Source organism: Setaria viridis, chromosome 1, assembly GCF_005286985.2.
Source record: "Setaria viridis chromosome 1, Setaria_viridis_v4.0, whole genome shotgun sequence".
Classification (NCBI taxonomy): Eukaryota; Viridiplantae; Streptophyta; class Magnoliopsida; order Poales; family Poaceae; genus Setaria; species Setaria viridis.
Window position 1 is genome coordinate 2,313,514 of NC_048263.2, and position 16,348 is coordinate 2,329,861.

Genomic DNA, 16,348 nt, shown 5'->3' on the forward strand with positions numbered 1-16,348 from the left:
AAAGGTTTGTTAGAGGATTTAGGGTTTAGGAGATAAAAAGTAAATGCATAATGTTTGGTTCGATTCAATTCAGCTCAATCGACTATGACCCTTCATAAATATAGGGTGAGAAGATCTTGGCCCAGTAGGAGTCAAAGCTTATACAAATCCCATGTCAAAATACAACTCCTAACTCGAATCAGGTTGACAAAATCGGTCAGATCGTCCTACCAAACCTGTCTAACCGGTTTCCTCGGGTGTGGATCTTTCTAAAGTCATAATTCTCTCATCCGAGGATGTTCGACATATACATTTTGATCATCAACACCTTCCTTCTCTCTCGCTTTCTCGTTTCTCCTTTGTTCTTTCTCTCTCATGTTCTCTCCTTCGCATGTTGCAATGGTGTGCAGGGATCCTCAGCGAGTGGCAACTCCTTGGTGGGGCGGCCCCGGGCGGACAACACCTCTTGCCGCATGCGGCCCTTGGTGGCACGGCATCAGTCGGCGTACATGGCTCCAACGACCCCTCGAGGCTCCCAAGTGACGTGACTTGCGTAGCCTTTGCCGACATAGTCTCGGGCAAGCGGCAGCCTCGGCCTCCAGTGTGGGGGCGGGTTGGCGGGCGACATGGCAGCTCGGTGAGGCGAGGTCACGGCCAGTGTGATAAGCGATGGCTCAGAACTACACTCATTTTTTTCTTTGCGCAGCCCTACAAATGATTTATTTGTGGTTGCAGCTGGTGTGATACACTACGCCACAAAAACTTTGTGTTGGCGGCAAGAAGAGGTTTGTGCTGGCGGATACCGCACCCGCCAACAACCTTGAGTCAGCAGAAATAGCTATTTGCGCTGGCGGGCGCCTGCCCGCCAGTGCAAATGGTTATGTGCTGGTGGGCCTCTTAAGTCACCCACCAGCATAAGAACCATCTGTGCTAGCGGGTGCCTATGCCGCCCGCCAGCAAAGATATTTTTAGGAAAAAAAGCAACTGCGCACGGTGAGCTCTGCTCGACCGACGCTGGCAACCGCTCCTCCGCCGGTCCCCCGCGACTGCCTGAGTGGAGCCCGTGCGCGCCTTGAACCCACCCGCTCGCCGTAGCCGTAGTAGAACTCCTTGGCGGCATCCACGGAGTCGAACTCTATCCCGAGCGCCGGCACAGTCGCTGCGACCTGCAGCTCGTGGTTGTGCTCCACTACCAGCATGGACACCTTCCACTTGCCCCCGGTGCCGTCCTTCGCAACCACCTCCATCATCGCCAGGCACCACTCGCCCGAGCCCCCCGTCAGTGAAGCCGACGCATCCTCCTCCTCATCAGCATCGTCGGCCTGCTGTGGGGGAGGCGGGCGGCCAGCGGCGGCGGCGGCCACCGGAGCGTCCTCCTTCTCATCGGCAGTACTGGCCTGGCAGGGCGGCGTGCCGGGCTCCGGTGGCTGGTCGGAGCTCTAGCCCGCACGCCCGCAACCTGCTGCCGCTCGCCATCGCTCCAGCCGGCGCGCCCGCACCGGTCGCTGCTTGCCGTCGCTCCAGCCCACACACTCGCCACCCGCCGCTCCCGCTCCCGCGCCCGCCCGCCGCCCTCCCCCCGCCCCCCCAGGCCGCCCACCACCCACCCACGCTGGTGCTTGCGCTGATGGGAGAGCACAAGTAAGATGGAAGGCCGCAGTAAAAGAGATAGGAGAGGCAGAGTGAGAGGAGGAGAAGATAAAGGAGAGGTAGCGACTGTCCGCGCACCACTTTTTTCATTGCCCGGTCTTTGTTCACGAAATTTTTTTGATCTTTGTGCTGGCGGGTGACATCATTACCCGCCAACACAAATCTATCTACACTTTTCTTTTAACTTTTTAGATAATTAAATTAATTTAAAATTTATTGAATATTCTAAAACAGATTATATATAGTATTATACATGTAAAATTTATATTAGGATATATATGATATTTGCTTTTGCTAAGTTAGTTGACAAGCTTAAAGTGTGACTTGAGTTATATGAAACATTGTTAGTGAAGTATACATTTATGAATAACGTAGAGTCTAATTTTTGTAAAATATATTGAAACTTTTATATCAAGGTTGTAGACTCACAAAATGACTCCTTACCAATTTATATAATTTTTGGACCATATTTTCATATTATTAGATTTTTTTCCACCAAAAGTTGTAATAGAAGTGATGAATACATTAACAAACTTGTGAAATTTCATATGTACTTTCATGATTTGAGCTAAAATGGAACATATTTTCTTATTGTCATTTTTCTGCAATTTTTGAATCTTATTTGTGAAAAAATTAGTTCAAATATCAATTAATTTCAATAAACATGGTTATAATCGTTTAAATCTTAGAAAATTGCAAATCACTTCTAAAAATTTTGAAACTCCTACACAATTGCATATATATAGTCTAATACATGTTAAAAATATATTGGGATATGTATGATTAAGTTTTTGGCTAGTTAGAAACTTTTGACCCTCCCCATGAATATAAATTGAAATGCATTTGTGCTAGCGGGTGACATAACCACCCACCAGCACAAATGGATGAATTTGTGCTGACGGGTAGCATACGGGCTGGCCACTACACCTTTTGTGCTGGTGGGTTGGCGGGTGGCATTCATGCCCGCCAGCACTCAAAAATTAAGGTGTCAGCACAAATCGTTTCTGGTGTAGCGATAGGCACTGGTAGGGGTGACGCTTGATTTTTTCTTAGAGTGGCCGGACAAATGGTTTGGCCATTGGACCGCATCCGCAAAGGCTCATTTTGAACAGCGAAAATCAGCCGCGGGCTGCCAAACCGCTTCTGCGGAATGCTGTTTACCTGCTCCTAGCGTATACTCCAAGTTCCAAATATATATGACACACTATGAGGTTGCAGAATACCTGAAGCCGCATATGTGGTGGACAATACTATACTAACCGTGCAAAATGATAATTGAAAAACATAAACACTAAATTATCTCATTGTTAAAATAAAAGTAACCCTTCCTGTTGCCTTGCCGGTTATCCTTAACTAGGTTGTCTTTTTTTTTAATCAAACACCACACTCTCCGTAGAGAAATTTGTTTTTAGGGAGCTTTTACTGATTATGGGCCCGTGCGTCTAAAGATGGACAAGTCCATTGCTGGCCTCGTCCTGTAGTACATGTGTCGGTGTAGCAAGAGGCACGTGCCAAATGATTAATTAACAACGGCTAGCTCAAGTTCTGCGGCGGCGACCTCCGTCGAATCTGCTTTAGTGTCCTTTTCTATCCAAATCCATTGAACATTCTACTTGCAGAATCTTTAGGGGATTGAAAAGGTCGTGACTCGTGAGTCATCCTAGGGTCTGTTCTGTCCAAGATAAAAAGTGGACTGTAAACAAATTGGGAGGGAATTAAAGAAAAGATTAGCATTCAGTATCGTAAAATTTCAGACAATTTATAACTAGCCATAGAATTTCACCTCACTATATAATTATATGAAAATATGCGTTTTAGTACATCTATATGGTATGTATTACACAAGCATGATGAGTTTAGAGGCCCAAGAGTTGCAGGTTTTTGGCGAGATTATTAGAGGTTAGGAATTTAGGGTTGGATTTGCACAAGTTTAGAGGGAGGCTCCAATAGGGCCCAGCAGTGATGGTGGTCGTAGGGGTAGTGTAGCAAGGCGGTGAATCACCGGCCCGAGGTCCGAGCAATGAAGGGACATTTGTTAGTCATTGTAAGGATGGACGGGGGTGCCATGACGAAAGGTTAATAGGGCTGGGATAGTGTGGGGGTCGATGGTGGTAATGGTTGGCTATGAGGAGCCATCGGATGTAGAGGTTGAGGGTAAGGTTTGGACGTTATGGCTATGGATACAGTGAAGCTGAAGTAGCACGTCATGAAAGAAAAGATCATGGCAAGAAAAAAGAGCTGGAGGTGGAAGAGACACAGATCATTGGATTTTGATCTAAGGTTTAAGAAAATCAAGTGTGCTGGGCTCCTGAAACTCTAAACATCCGATAGACAATTGACAAACATATTTACCTCTTTCACTTGCTGATGAAATTAAAGAAATGATAAGAAAAATTGTGGTTGTACATCAATATAACATCATCATCATCATCAATTGTCCTTAATATAATCCTAGAAAAAAGTTGTCCATACTAAAGGTAGAAAGGGTCTAGGTACAATTGTTACTGAAGAAGTGAACCTAAATCATTCCGTAAAAAACATCAATAAGGACAACCTGCTGCTACTCTGGCCAGCCTTAAGTTCTATACCATTACATTAGCTTTGGCCTTTTATTTTTCCGTTTCCATTTCTTGAAGCACAATATGAGTTACCTGTACGTCAAGGCTTGTTGCAGCATGAAGCTCAAGAAGGTGCTCCTGCTCGGCTTCATACCACTTGGTATGTATAAAACTGAGCGGAGCAATCTCTTGATGATAATAAAATCCTGATCAATCTTTTAGTGTTAGAAATTTAAGGTAAATATGTTTAATGATACACGACAAAATTTAATTTCAAAACGATAAGCTTACCGGCAAAGTAACAAAGAAAAGTGAGCTAGTATATATATACCCTATTGGGGTATCAGGATGGTCCTATCCTACATAATGATGCTAGCTTGTATCTTTGCTGATACTGACGTAAATGAACTCTACATGATGTTGACCGTGTTGTACTTTGCAGACGTAGAGTACATAGATGGAGGATTTTCTTTTCTTCTTTAGGGAAAATAAAATCATAGTTAGGCATTGCTTTCTTTCCACATCGTTCAGCCGTAATGTTCTACTTATTATGGCTTCGCAATTAGTTTTTTTTATGTAATGGACACAGGCTATATTTAAATAAAATACCCCAAACACTCTAACGAGAATCAATTCGTAGACTAGATCGCCACCTATGTATGGGTAAAAAACTCCTTGAATACATGCGTCAATCGTAGACCACTACATATTTCCCCCTCCCTTTGGATGCACCCACTGCACGCATTTAATTAACCACAAAAGATTTTTCCATTATTGTACCTCATCAAACACTTTTTAACTAATGAACACTAAAGTACATGTCATGCCTGCATTACTGGAGATAACCTCATCAATCGTACAAAACCCATAAAGTGTATTCGTCATAGGAATACGGCTGTCTCAACCCATTCTACGTTACACACGGTCGGTTTTCCCCGGTCATCGCAGCAACAAAGAATGGGCTGTGGTCTACAGAACCCTTTCCAACGACCTAGAAAGGTACACGATGTCGACACGATCCGTATCGAGCCATCTTGAACTATTCTTGTTGTATATTTGCAGGGACTGGCCGGTCTCATGTAGTATTGCAAAAAGGAGAAAAGGCAGCCAAACGCACGTGAGGAAATTGGAAAAGGGAAAAAGCAAGTGTATCTAACTCAGACTTCACTAAATATAAGTAGTTGTCAACTATTCTTTGAAACTAGATGCCTAAGAAGAAGTGCTTTTCGGAAGTGACCTATCCGAAGACATCCAACCTAGTTTACACTCGTTACAGTGAACCAGCTATACATTATCTAAAAGAAAGTGAACCAGCTATAGGTAGATCAGGGACTACAAAACATTTCTCAGTAGTGTATAGTTGAATCAAAGCATGGTTCCACTTGTCAGGACTGGAATCTAGTTGACGCCCACCATTGAAAGCTATAAATGTGGACTTCATCTTTACTAACTTGACATCAAGGTGTCCATTTCATATGTGAACTCCTGGTTCTTTTCTTTTTCTTTTTCTTTGCTTCCTCAATCTAGCAGGAAACTGATTGAGGTCCAATATTACTTGAAGTACAGGAAAATTAAGTAGCCGAAATCTGATTGATGGTATGGTATATATTTAATAACATTGCTTTTATGATTTTAGATGCAATCCTAAACTCACTTGGTAATTATGTTATAAGAATGTTCATAGGATTTATTAGGTAAAGAATTCATTGCAATAATACCACAATGGGGTCATTGTTTATATTGTTTGTGACACATTTCAATTGATCTGAACCGCGGTCAAACATACCCTATCTTCACAAAGAATACACTATATACAGCATATAGAAATTATGAAAATAGATTCCCCCCCCACAATTTTTCTTTGGATCAAAACTCAAAGCTTATGGTCCATACCAGAGTTTGATGATGACTACAACCACAGAAACTAGTTGAGCTTGAGCCAACACCATATGCACTGCAGCGCGCTAATTTCTCATGGAGATGACTGCACAATTCATAGGGTGCCTGTTTCAATAAGAGGTCGTTCACTAATTTAACCTAGATCTAAAATGTATATCTAGGTTAATCCCCTCAGACTAAGAACCCTTCTCTACGTGGAAGATTTTCTTCTTGAAAACAAAAGAAAAGACATGAAGTCAGAACTTAAGAATCTAACAGTACCATGTCCAACTCCATACAGCTAGCACTTGTGTACTTACACCATCTGGTATAATATTGTCACATTCTGTGCTACTTTCTCTTTTAAATTAGGAAGAATCTAGCGCCCATATATGTATCAAAAAAAGAAACAATAAAGGAGGAAGAAAGCATTATTGAATTCCATATTCTCTTGCACTGGACGGAGATCGAGTATGATTAATATGTACCTTGAAGAGATCACGAAAATATGTAAAAGGTGGGTTATTGAATTCAACGAATAACCCGTCAATATTTTGGGTTGACTTTGAGTGTTATGGAGCTAGAAGTTTCAGATCCTCAGCATCTTTTGTACAAGAGGTGAACTGAAAAATCAAATATAGCCAAGAGAATATTTCACTGGCCCTCTCAAGAGGAGAATATCCAACAATATCCAAGCTTACAAAGACTCCACGGTCGCTATCCTCGTCAAATTAATATTCCATACTACTGGTTTCTCAAGGTATGCACCATGCCGCACACTATAAATACCACACCACCTTGCATCTTGTACCTTCAAGGCACATACACACATCTATTATAATCCAACTAAAAACTGAAAATGGCCACCGATTCCTTGGTTACAGCTCGTGTGATAGGAGATGTTTTGGACCCCTTCTACAGCTCCATTGACCTGATGGTACTGTTCAATGGTATGCCTATTGTCAGCGGCATGGAGTTGCGCTCTCCGACGGTCTCTGAGAGGCCGAGGGTCGAGATTGGAGGAGATGATTATCGTGTTGCATATACCCTGGTAAGTTGATCTATCGTCCATGTGATGGTTTCCTCTGTTTTGTACTCTGAACAATGCTGTCATACAACTCCGTTGCTCTAGAAACGGAATCCAGTTGGTTATCTACCAGTCATGTGGGGGAAAAAAAAAGAACTGTCCATGTGATATATGATCGTTGGAAAACTGTTATTACTGTTCCCTCCATCCCTAAAAGAAAGTCGTTTTGTGATCCAAAATCTGTCCCACAATTCTTATCATTGTGATTCTGTGGAGTATGTGCATGTGTGCATGAACACAGTCCATTAGAGCCAAATATAGCTAATGAATAAGGGCGATCAAAGTCATTTATACTTTTGCTAATTTGTCTGAGTTTTTCTATGATGACTTTCTTCAAGGGTATTGAACATGATGATTCGTATACATGCATGTTTGTGTTTGAGGTTAACATGGATGCAATTTGTGTTTGTTGACGGTGAATTTTGCCATGTAGGTGATGGTTGATCCTGACGCTCCAAACCCAAGCAATCCGACCTTGAGGGAGTACCTGCACTGGTGAGAACGAACATCCCCAGCTAGCTTATAGCTCGCTACAACCCTAGCACGCTCACCGTAATTGGCTTGTTGCCCACATACACTACGTTATATATGCAACTAGTCTGGTAACCGTATGCATTTAGAGGTGCATGTAGCACACGTGTCATGCAAGTGGACGTACGAGACGATCGCACACAACATGAGCTGATCGTGTGTACACGCACGTTCCACTTGTTTTGATTCGTGGTATACGGACTGATCAAAATGGTATTCTCATTCATGTCCATGCAGGATGGTGACCGACATCCCGGCATCAACCGATGACACCTATGGTGAGTACGTACGCGTGTAGATGCTTGCAAATGATAGGATAGGAGCCTAGCTTACAAGTTTCCATGCATCTTGGATATGGGTTTTGTCTATACCTTGGCGTGGCTAAGCTATTTGAATAATATATATTGTGTATAGAAGATCACAGTAATTAATGTACAGTCATCTCTCTGATCTCTGTCTCTCTAGCTAGTTTCACCATTCAGTTCAAACTTGTACAGTATTATATTTCTACTTGCCTGATGATGGCCAAATTAAACTTGTACTCATCTCTACTAACAATTGGATGTGGTGTGCAGGCCGCGAGGCGATGTGCTACGAGGCCCCAAACCCGGCGACGGGGATCCACCGCATGGTGCTGGTGCTGTTCCGGCAGCTCGGCCGGGAGACGGTGTACGCGCCGTCCAGGCGCCACAACTTCAGCACCCGCGGCTTCGCCCGCCAGTATAACCTCGGCGCGCCGGTCGCCGCCATGTACTTCAACTGCCAGCGCCAGAACGGCTCCGGCGGCCGGAGGTTCACCGGGCCGTACACCAGCGGCCGACATGCCGCCGCTTGATGGAGCTCGATCGTTATTGCACGTACGTGCCTGCATGCATGGGTGACGACAACATCTACACAAATAATAAGAAACATAATAAAGTATTCATTCAAAAAAATACACAAGATGAATAAAGTAGGGTACGGTGCATGCTAGACGCGTATAGTTGGCTTCTAGCCCATACCGGCTACCGTATGATTGATTGTCCTCAAGATTTCGGCAAAAACCCTAATCCCTTTCAATGTGGGTGTTGCTGTATGCAATCAAATACATATATAGGTGTGCCGTACATTTGTATACAGAGGTGTGGTCAAAAGATACGAATAAATGCATGAAAAGATATATTAATATATAAGGACCATAATACTATATTTTGTATTGTGCCTGGAACAATGAAATAATGATTTTTTTTAGCTTCAAGTTTTTTTTTGTGCACGAGTTGTACACTTACAAAGAAAAACATATATAGATGTTTGAACATGCTGAAAGAAGGTAGGTGCTACTACCAATGTTTTCCACCTCACGACATCACCGCACACTTTGGGGCAACCGTCCTATTCTAAGGCTTGAGAAACTAGAAAAATCATGAAATATCCTAGTCACTAATGATTTTTATAAGTGACAAAAAATATATGAAGCTGCGCATGAAAACCACAGCTTCCTAATAATGCGTAGGTTAAAAACATGATAGCAAACTAACCTAAAAACATGATAGCAAACTCGGAGACAATATTACTTTCAACTTGAATACTTTCTGACTAAGCTTAGACGCGTTCACCGGGCCATACACCGGCGGCCGACATGCCACCGCGATCGTCATTGCACGTACATGCCTGCATGCATGGGGTGACGACAACATCTACACAAATAATAAGAAACATATACAAGATACACTACAGAAGATGAATAAAGTATTCGTTCAAAAAAAATAGAGAAGATGAATAAAGTAGGGTACGGTGCATGCTAGACGCGTATAGTTGGCTTCTAGCCCATACCGGCTACCGTATGATTGATTGTCCTCAAGATTTCGACAAAAACCCTAATCCCTTTCAATGTCGGTGTTGCTGTATGCAATCAAATACATATATAGGTGTGTCGTACGTTTGTATACAGAGGTGTGTTCAAAAGAAACGAATAAATGCATGAAAAGATATATTAATATATAAGGACCATGATACTATATATTTTGTATTGTGCCGGGAACAATGAAATAATGATTTTTTTAGCTTCAAGTTTTTTTTCATGCACGAGTTGTACACTTACAAAGAAAAACATGTATAGATGTTTGAACATGCTGAAAGAAGGTAGGTGCTACTACCAATGTTTTCCACCTCACGATATCACCGCACACTTTGGGGCAACCGTCCTATTCTAAGGCTTGAGAAACTAGAAAAATCATGAAATATCCTAGTCACTAATGATTTTTATAAGTGACAAAAAATATATGAAGCTGCGCATGAAAACCACAGCTTCCTAATAATGCGTAGGTTAAAAACATGATAGCAAACTCGGAGATAATATTACTTTCAACTTGAATACTTTCTGACTAAGCTTAGACGCGTTCATCGGGCCATACACCGGCGGCCGACATGCCGCCACTTGATCGAGCTCAATCGTCATTGCACGTACATGCCTGCATGCATGGGGTGACGACAACATCTACGCAAATAATAAGAAACGTATACAAGATACACTACAGAAGATGAATAAAGTGTTCGTTCAAAAAAAAATACAGAGGATGAATAAAGTAGGGTACGGTGCATGCTAGATGCGTATAGTTGGCTTCTAGCCCATACTGGCTACCGTATAATTGATTGTCCTCAAGATTTTGGCAAAAACCCTAATCCCTTTCATTGTCGCTGTTGTTGTATGTAATCAAATACATATATAGGTGTGCCGTACGTTTGTATACAGAGGTGTGGTCAAAAGAAACGAACAAATGCATGAAAAGATATATTAATATAGAAAGACCATGATACTATTTTGTACTGTGCCTGGAACAATGAAATAATGATTTTTGTAGCTTCAAGTTTTTTTTTCCGTGCACGAGTTGTACACTTACAAAGAAAAACATGTATAGATGGTTAACATGCTGAAAGATAGTAGGTGCTACTACCAATATTTTCCACCTCACGACATGTAGGTGCTACTACCAATGTTTTCCACCTCACGACGTCACCACACACTTTCGGGCAACTGTCCTATTCTAAGGCTTGAGAAACTAGGAAATCCATGAAATATTCTAGTTACTAATGATTTTTATAAGTGACAAAAAATATATGAAGCTGCGCATGAAAACCACAACTTCCTAATAATGCGTAGGTTAAAAACATGATAGCAAACTCGAAGACAATATGTACTTCCAACTTGAATACTTTCTAACTAAGCTTAGAATATGGCTATAAAGCTAGGGTGTGTCTCTGATGCAACCAAAAAGAACTGCTTTAGGCTCTAAGAAAGAATTACTCTGAGCCGGTAAAACAATTGAACACTACTAGGGGATACCCCCGAGTTGCTATGAGTATTTCTAAAAATCATTTTGAAAATAAAATATAAAAATGCATATAGTAGTATAATGAAAAAAAATAGGATTTATCATATCATATTCTATCTTTTAATAGAATTTGGAAGCTAAGGTAAAACATTATGGACTGATATTTTTACTATTGCTACAAAATTGATTCTATATTAAATTGCTGGCTAATTACTGTTAATTTGAGTGCTGAAAAAGTTAAGTTGTTGTTTAAGTGGATGGGAGGAGTACCTCATGCCAATTGCCAAGCCTAGTTTCTGCTTCCAGAGTGTATCATTCTCCGAGTGTGTAAACCACTTGTAAGTGAGCAGCTTCCTTATCTTGGGCATGTCCTTCTCCTGGAAGTTGTAGATTGTACGGCCATCCCAATGATCTGCGTGCATTAGCATATGAAACCTGCCGTCATGACTGCATTGAAATTCAGTTATTGAATGCATGACGCTTAAAAACAAAAAACAGCTAGTATATAACAACACTGCATTAGAAAACAAAGGAAAACTTACTTCTTGGTCTGCATTGGAACACCGATTGGAACACCAATGTTAACTAGGTTGTAGTTGTATATGACAACACCCTCAAATTTGGATATGGGTATTTCATAGGCTCTTGATTCTAGCAATGATGGTGTTGCAACAACTTCTTAGGTTTTCATCTTGCAATGTCCTCATTGATTCAAGAACTTCAAATCGACCGTTGCGCAGATTCAGCATGAGAAGAAAGTAGTGCCCAGCCTTGCCTAAGTCTTTGATTTCAATCATTTGCAGCATGGAGAACATCACCTGTGTTGTCGCTGCTGTTAGAAATATTAGGGAAAAAATATAGAAAAAAACTTGAACGTGTCTAACTCAAGGGCATACCAGCTGTCGGTGGTCTAGATGGTTTGTGCAGTTTCTGAAGACGTGCTTGACCTCTCACCTATCAAATTCACCTGATTGTAGAAAATCCTGTAAATTGCATCAAAAAAATGACAGATTAGTTGTGGGTTACCGTTGAGAGGATGAAAAGAAAAAAGAATGCTGGACTAACTGAAAACACTCACTGAGACACGTAGTGGTAGAACGCGTTTGATGGCCTTCTTGCCCTTGGGGTTAATTGCATAAAGGCTGATCTCTGCGACTGTGTTGCCTAGCTCTCCCCCAGGTCTTATTGAGTTGGCAAGCTCATCCAATGTGGCCTGGAAAAACAAGAAGTTGATGATTAACATAACAAAAACAAAAAAGAGGTCAGAAAACACACAAAAATTGGAGTGGAAATAGTGGAAAAACAAAAATGAAAACTGAAAAATGCACATACTCTTTACTATTTTTGTTGTTTGATCTAGTAGACGATCCTTGGGTTCTCAAAACTTCATTGTAGATCTCGCAGACATCCTTGCTGCACTTGAACGACTTTTTTTGATGCAAAGTCAACATATGGTGATTGGAATGCTGCAACTTTCCTTAATCGCCTCCTCGGTGCAGGTTGGTAAGTAGGTGTGACGGATGAGTTGGCAGAGAATGGCTATGGTTCTGTTACTGGAGGGGTTGTCCTTGTCGCCTCTGCGGTTGGTGGTGATGGCTTTGTGCTTCCTTACACTGGATCTTAGTGAGTTCCATTTACTTCACTAGTGGTGCTGGATCTTGGTGAGTGCCCTTTACTTCACTAGTGGTTGCCTCTGCATTCTGAGCAGGTTTGGACTTTCTCTGTTGAATCTGTTGTACGGCTTCTTCTTCAATCTTCATCAGCAACTCTTCATCTATCCCATCCAGAGAGCACAAAGACCCTGGTTCAACATGCCTGTCGAGGTTTGAGTTCCTAGACTGCTTCTGCTGCAATGGATTATGTGGATTTTTGTAGATTGTCCTACAGGCGGAGTTGATTCAGTTCCATCAACAAATTTCATTATATCGCAATCTGGTGTTGTAAAGTCCAATGAATTGCTCCTGGCAATTGGCAGTGTATTTACCTTTTTCTGATATACATCATCAGCAGATTTGTCCTTTTGTGACTGCACCCTTTACCTTATTTGTTCCTCCAGGCAGGCTCAAAGAATCATCTCCAGCAGTTGTAAAATTTGGCAATCTTAACCTCCCCATTCTATCCTTTAGCATGCAAATATTGTTGGCTGGGGGGGACTGTCTCTAAAGGGATAGGTTCAAGGATGTCCTTGATCCTACTTAACCTTGTGATCAGTGGAACATTGTCTTCGTCGTCCACTTCCTCGTCTTGTGGGTTGCTAGTAGGTGTGTCCATCAACACCACCTAGAGAGGTGCAATGTGCGTCATTATTATCACCTTCCTCATTACCCTCTCTTATGGGGTGCAGCCCCTCCATGCTGTTGGTGTCCATGTTCTGATTGTTTTGTTCCATTCTGGGGCACTTTGACCTTGTTTCCCTTTGTGAATTATCAGAACTTGGTCTTCCATGTGCTGCCATTCTGTTTGCTTCTGCCCCCATTTAATCAAATACTTCTTCAGGGTCGGAGTGTTGACTGTCGTCATTGGTGTTGTGTGCTTCATCATCATCATCATCTTCTTCTTCTTCTACCTCTTCTACTTCATCATCTTCTTGTTCTTCATAATCGCAATCTTCCGTTGTCTCTTCATCAAGGATGATTGGTTCTTGATGTGCGGTAGACCTTTTCCTCTTGGATCTTCTTAAGCTAGGACCAGTTGTACTTTCTGTTTCACCTCCCATTGCACCCACTTCCTGAATGAATGAGCTCAGCAACTCTGTAAAGCCGCTTAGAACTTTGCTTACAGCATTAGATGGCTTCCTCTTGTTCTACATGACACATGTAATAATATTGTTTCCATTTTGAAAGTAGAAATGGTTCAGTTATTTAAGATGGTAGGGAATGACAGATCTAACTTCTGAGGAATGCATGGATGATCAAATAGATGGATTTGACTAAGGTGATTTTGAGATGACATGTATGTGAGTGAAAAGAAAATTAGCATTAATGGTAATTAGTGGTATATAAGTAGATAATGTTTTGGATATAATATTTTTAACAAAAGAGGGTTGCATGCTATATTACTTAAAGACAAGTAATCTTAGAATACATTGAATGACAACCCAATGTGTGACCAACAAAAAATAGCAACAACTTCTAGGTGGTTGAAAATACAATCTGTTCATAAAAGCAACAACTTCCACAACTGCTAGCAACATCACCACTGATTGCCTCTATACCATGTCACTCCACCATGCAGAGAAGTCAGACTATCCAAATGTGGTGACCCTAACCTTCCATACCAAGATGGGACATCATGTAAACGGTCATCAATTTGGTGGGCAGCGGACTGCCAAAGAACTGTTACACTGGATTAACATAGCAAAAGACAATATACTGAATTTGTAGATGAAAGTTACCAACTTAATATTTACCACTTTGATAAGAAGTTTAACGGACACCTTAGGAACGTAGGACACTACTTTCACAGCTAACTCAATTGCATAGTCATTGCTAACTCGCTATGTAATAGATGTGAGGAGAAACGAGTCATAAGAAAGTTCAATTGCAACCACGCAAGGTTCAATTGCATAGCCATTGCTAACTCGCTATGTAATAGATGTGAGGAGAAACGAGTCATAAGAAAGGAAGTGAGAAGGTACGATACCATAGAAATTGCTTGGCTTTACCGTCTCGGAAAGCTGATCTGATTTTTGGATCGACGGAGGGGAAATGCCAGAGGTATAGATGGTCATAAGGCATGAGGCCCGTGGGCTGGCCCACGGCTAGAAAATTTGGCCTAGTACCAGCCCGGCCTAGCATGATCTTAGCCGTGCCCGAGCTAGCCCAGCCCGTCCTTAGTGCCAGGCCTGGGCCGCTGTGTCAGCCCAAGGGCCGGCCCGGCATGGCACGATGGAGGTACGTTTAAGCATGTTTAGTTGTAATTTGTATATGTGTTTGTATGTGCATTAACTCTGAATAGATATGCATATATGTTTGTATGTATAATACCTCTAAATTTTTGCCTTCGAAAATTTAATTTGATGAATGATTATTTTTAACTGAGCCAAGCTAGAATGGGCACAATGGGCCTTCATAGGCCCGACGGGCCACCGGGCCGGCCCAGCACGGCACGACACGGTTATTATCTAGACCGCACCGTGCCAGGCCTAAATGGGTCGGGCCAAACCATGCTCGGGTTAGGCCGGGTCGGACCGCCCGTTAAGCCATCTATAGCAAGAGGCGCGGAGAGCGATCGTGCTCCGTGGATTTTCACACGTAATATGGGTGTGCGCACTCCGTGGGATTCGAACTCACGACCTCAAGCCTCGCGCGAGGCTTCCTTACCATCTCACCTACACATCACATGTGATGGAGGTAGATATGCTTTCCTTTTGAAGTAACCCGTGGAGAGACTTTTAGTACCAGGTCATAACATCACCCAGTACTAAAAGTGATCATTTAGTACTGGGTCATAACACCACCCGGTACTAAAGGGTCACTTTTAGTACCGGGTCATAACACCACCGGTACTAAAGGGTCACTTTTAGTACCGGGTGATGTTATGACCCGGGATCCCAAATTTGAACCTGGTAGTAATGCTAACATTAGTATCGGGTCAAATACAACCGGTTATAACCGGTATTAAGGCCGAAGACGAATGCTTATATTTTTATGCGCATGATATTTGTCATAAGTTTTACGAGGATATTGTTAAAAAATTTATGCATATAATTTATACATATATACGATATTTACTTTGTAAAATAATTGAAAGAAAAAAAAGAAAACACACACAGGCAGGTGCGAGCGCGCAGCGCTGCTAGTCTAGTAGTCTGTGTGGGGCACATGGGTGTGGGCCGGCCGCTCACAGCGCGCGCTTGTATCGCGCGCCAGGTAGAATCAAGTTTGCGCGCTAGATAATCCTTAATAAGATTATACCAAACCATTACTAATTTACTAATTATAGATCATTTTAGCTTTTCTACGTGTATAGAGGTTTGTATGCATCTAGATATACATTGTATATATTGTACAGGATGATGCGTTGGGTTCCAAATTTTTCAATCTAGCATAGCTTTGAAGCTCAAAAGAATCAAATTTGTTCCCAAATTGTAGATTATTTTAACTTTTCTACATACATAGATGTTTGTATGCATCTAAATATACATTATATACATTATACAGGAGGATGAGTTGGGTTCAAATTTTTCAATCTAGCATAGCTTTGAAGCAAAAAAATCAAATTTGAAGCAAACGACAAACTGATCAAAGAAAAATCAAATTCGAAGCTAACTCACGCATGACGTGGAGGCACCGCCGGATCACGATAAGCTTACACGCACACGACTTTCACCTTCCCACGACTCCATTGTCCAC

General features: G+C 42.0%; 1 protein-coding gene across 1 annotated transcript; it reads left to right on the top strand.

Annotated features, from left to right (window-relative positions):
* The first annotated feature begins 6,924 nt into the window (after positions 1-6,924).
* LOC117836549 (protein FLOWERING LOCUS T) lies at positions 6,925-8,614 on the top strand. Its single transcript, XM_034716004.2, has 4 exons — positions 6,925-7,116; positions 7,586-7,647; positions 7,921-7,961; positions 8,259-8,614. Exons 1-4 carry the CDS (start codon positions 6,925-6,927, stop codon positions 8,516-8,518), a joined length of 555 nt encoding a protein of 184 aa, XP_034571895.1. The 3' UTR covers positions 8,519-8,614.
* Positions 8,615-16,348: the final 7,734 nt, after the last annotated feature.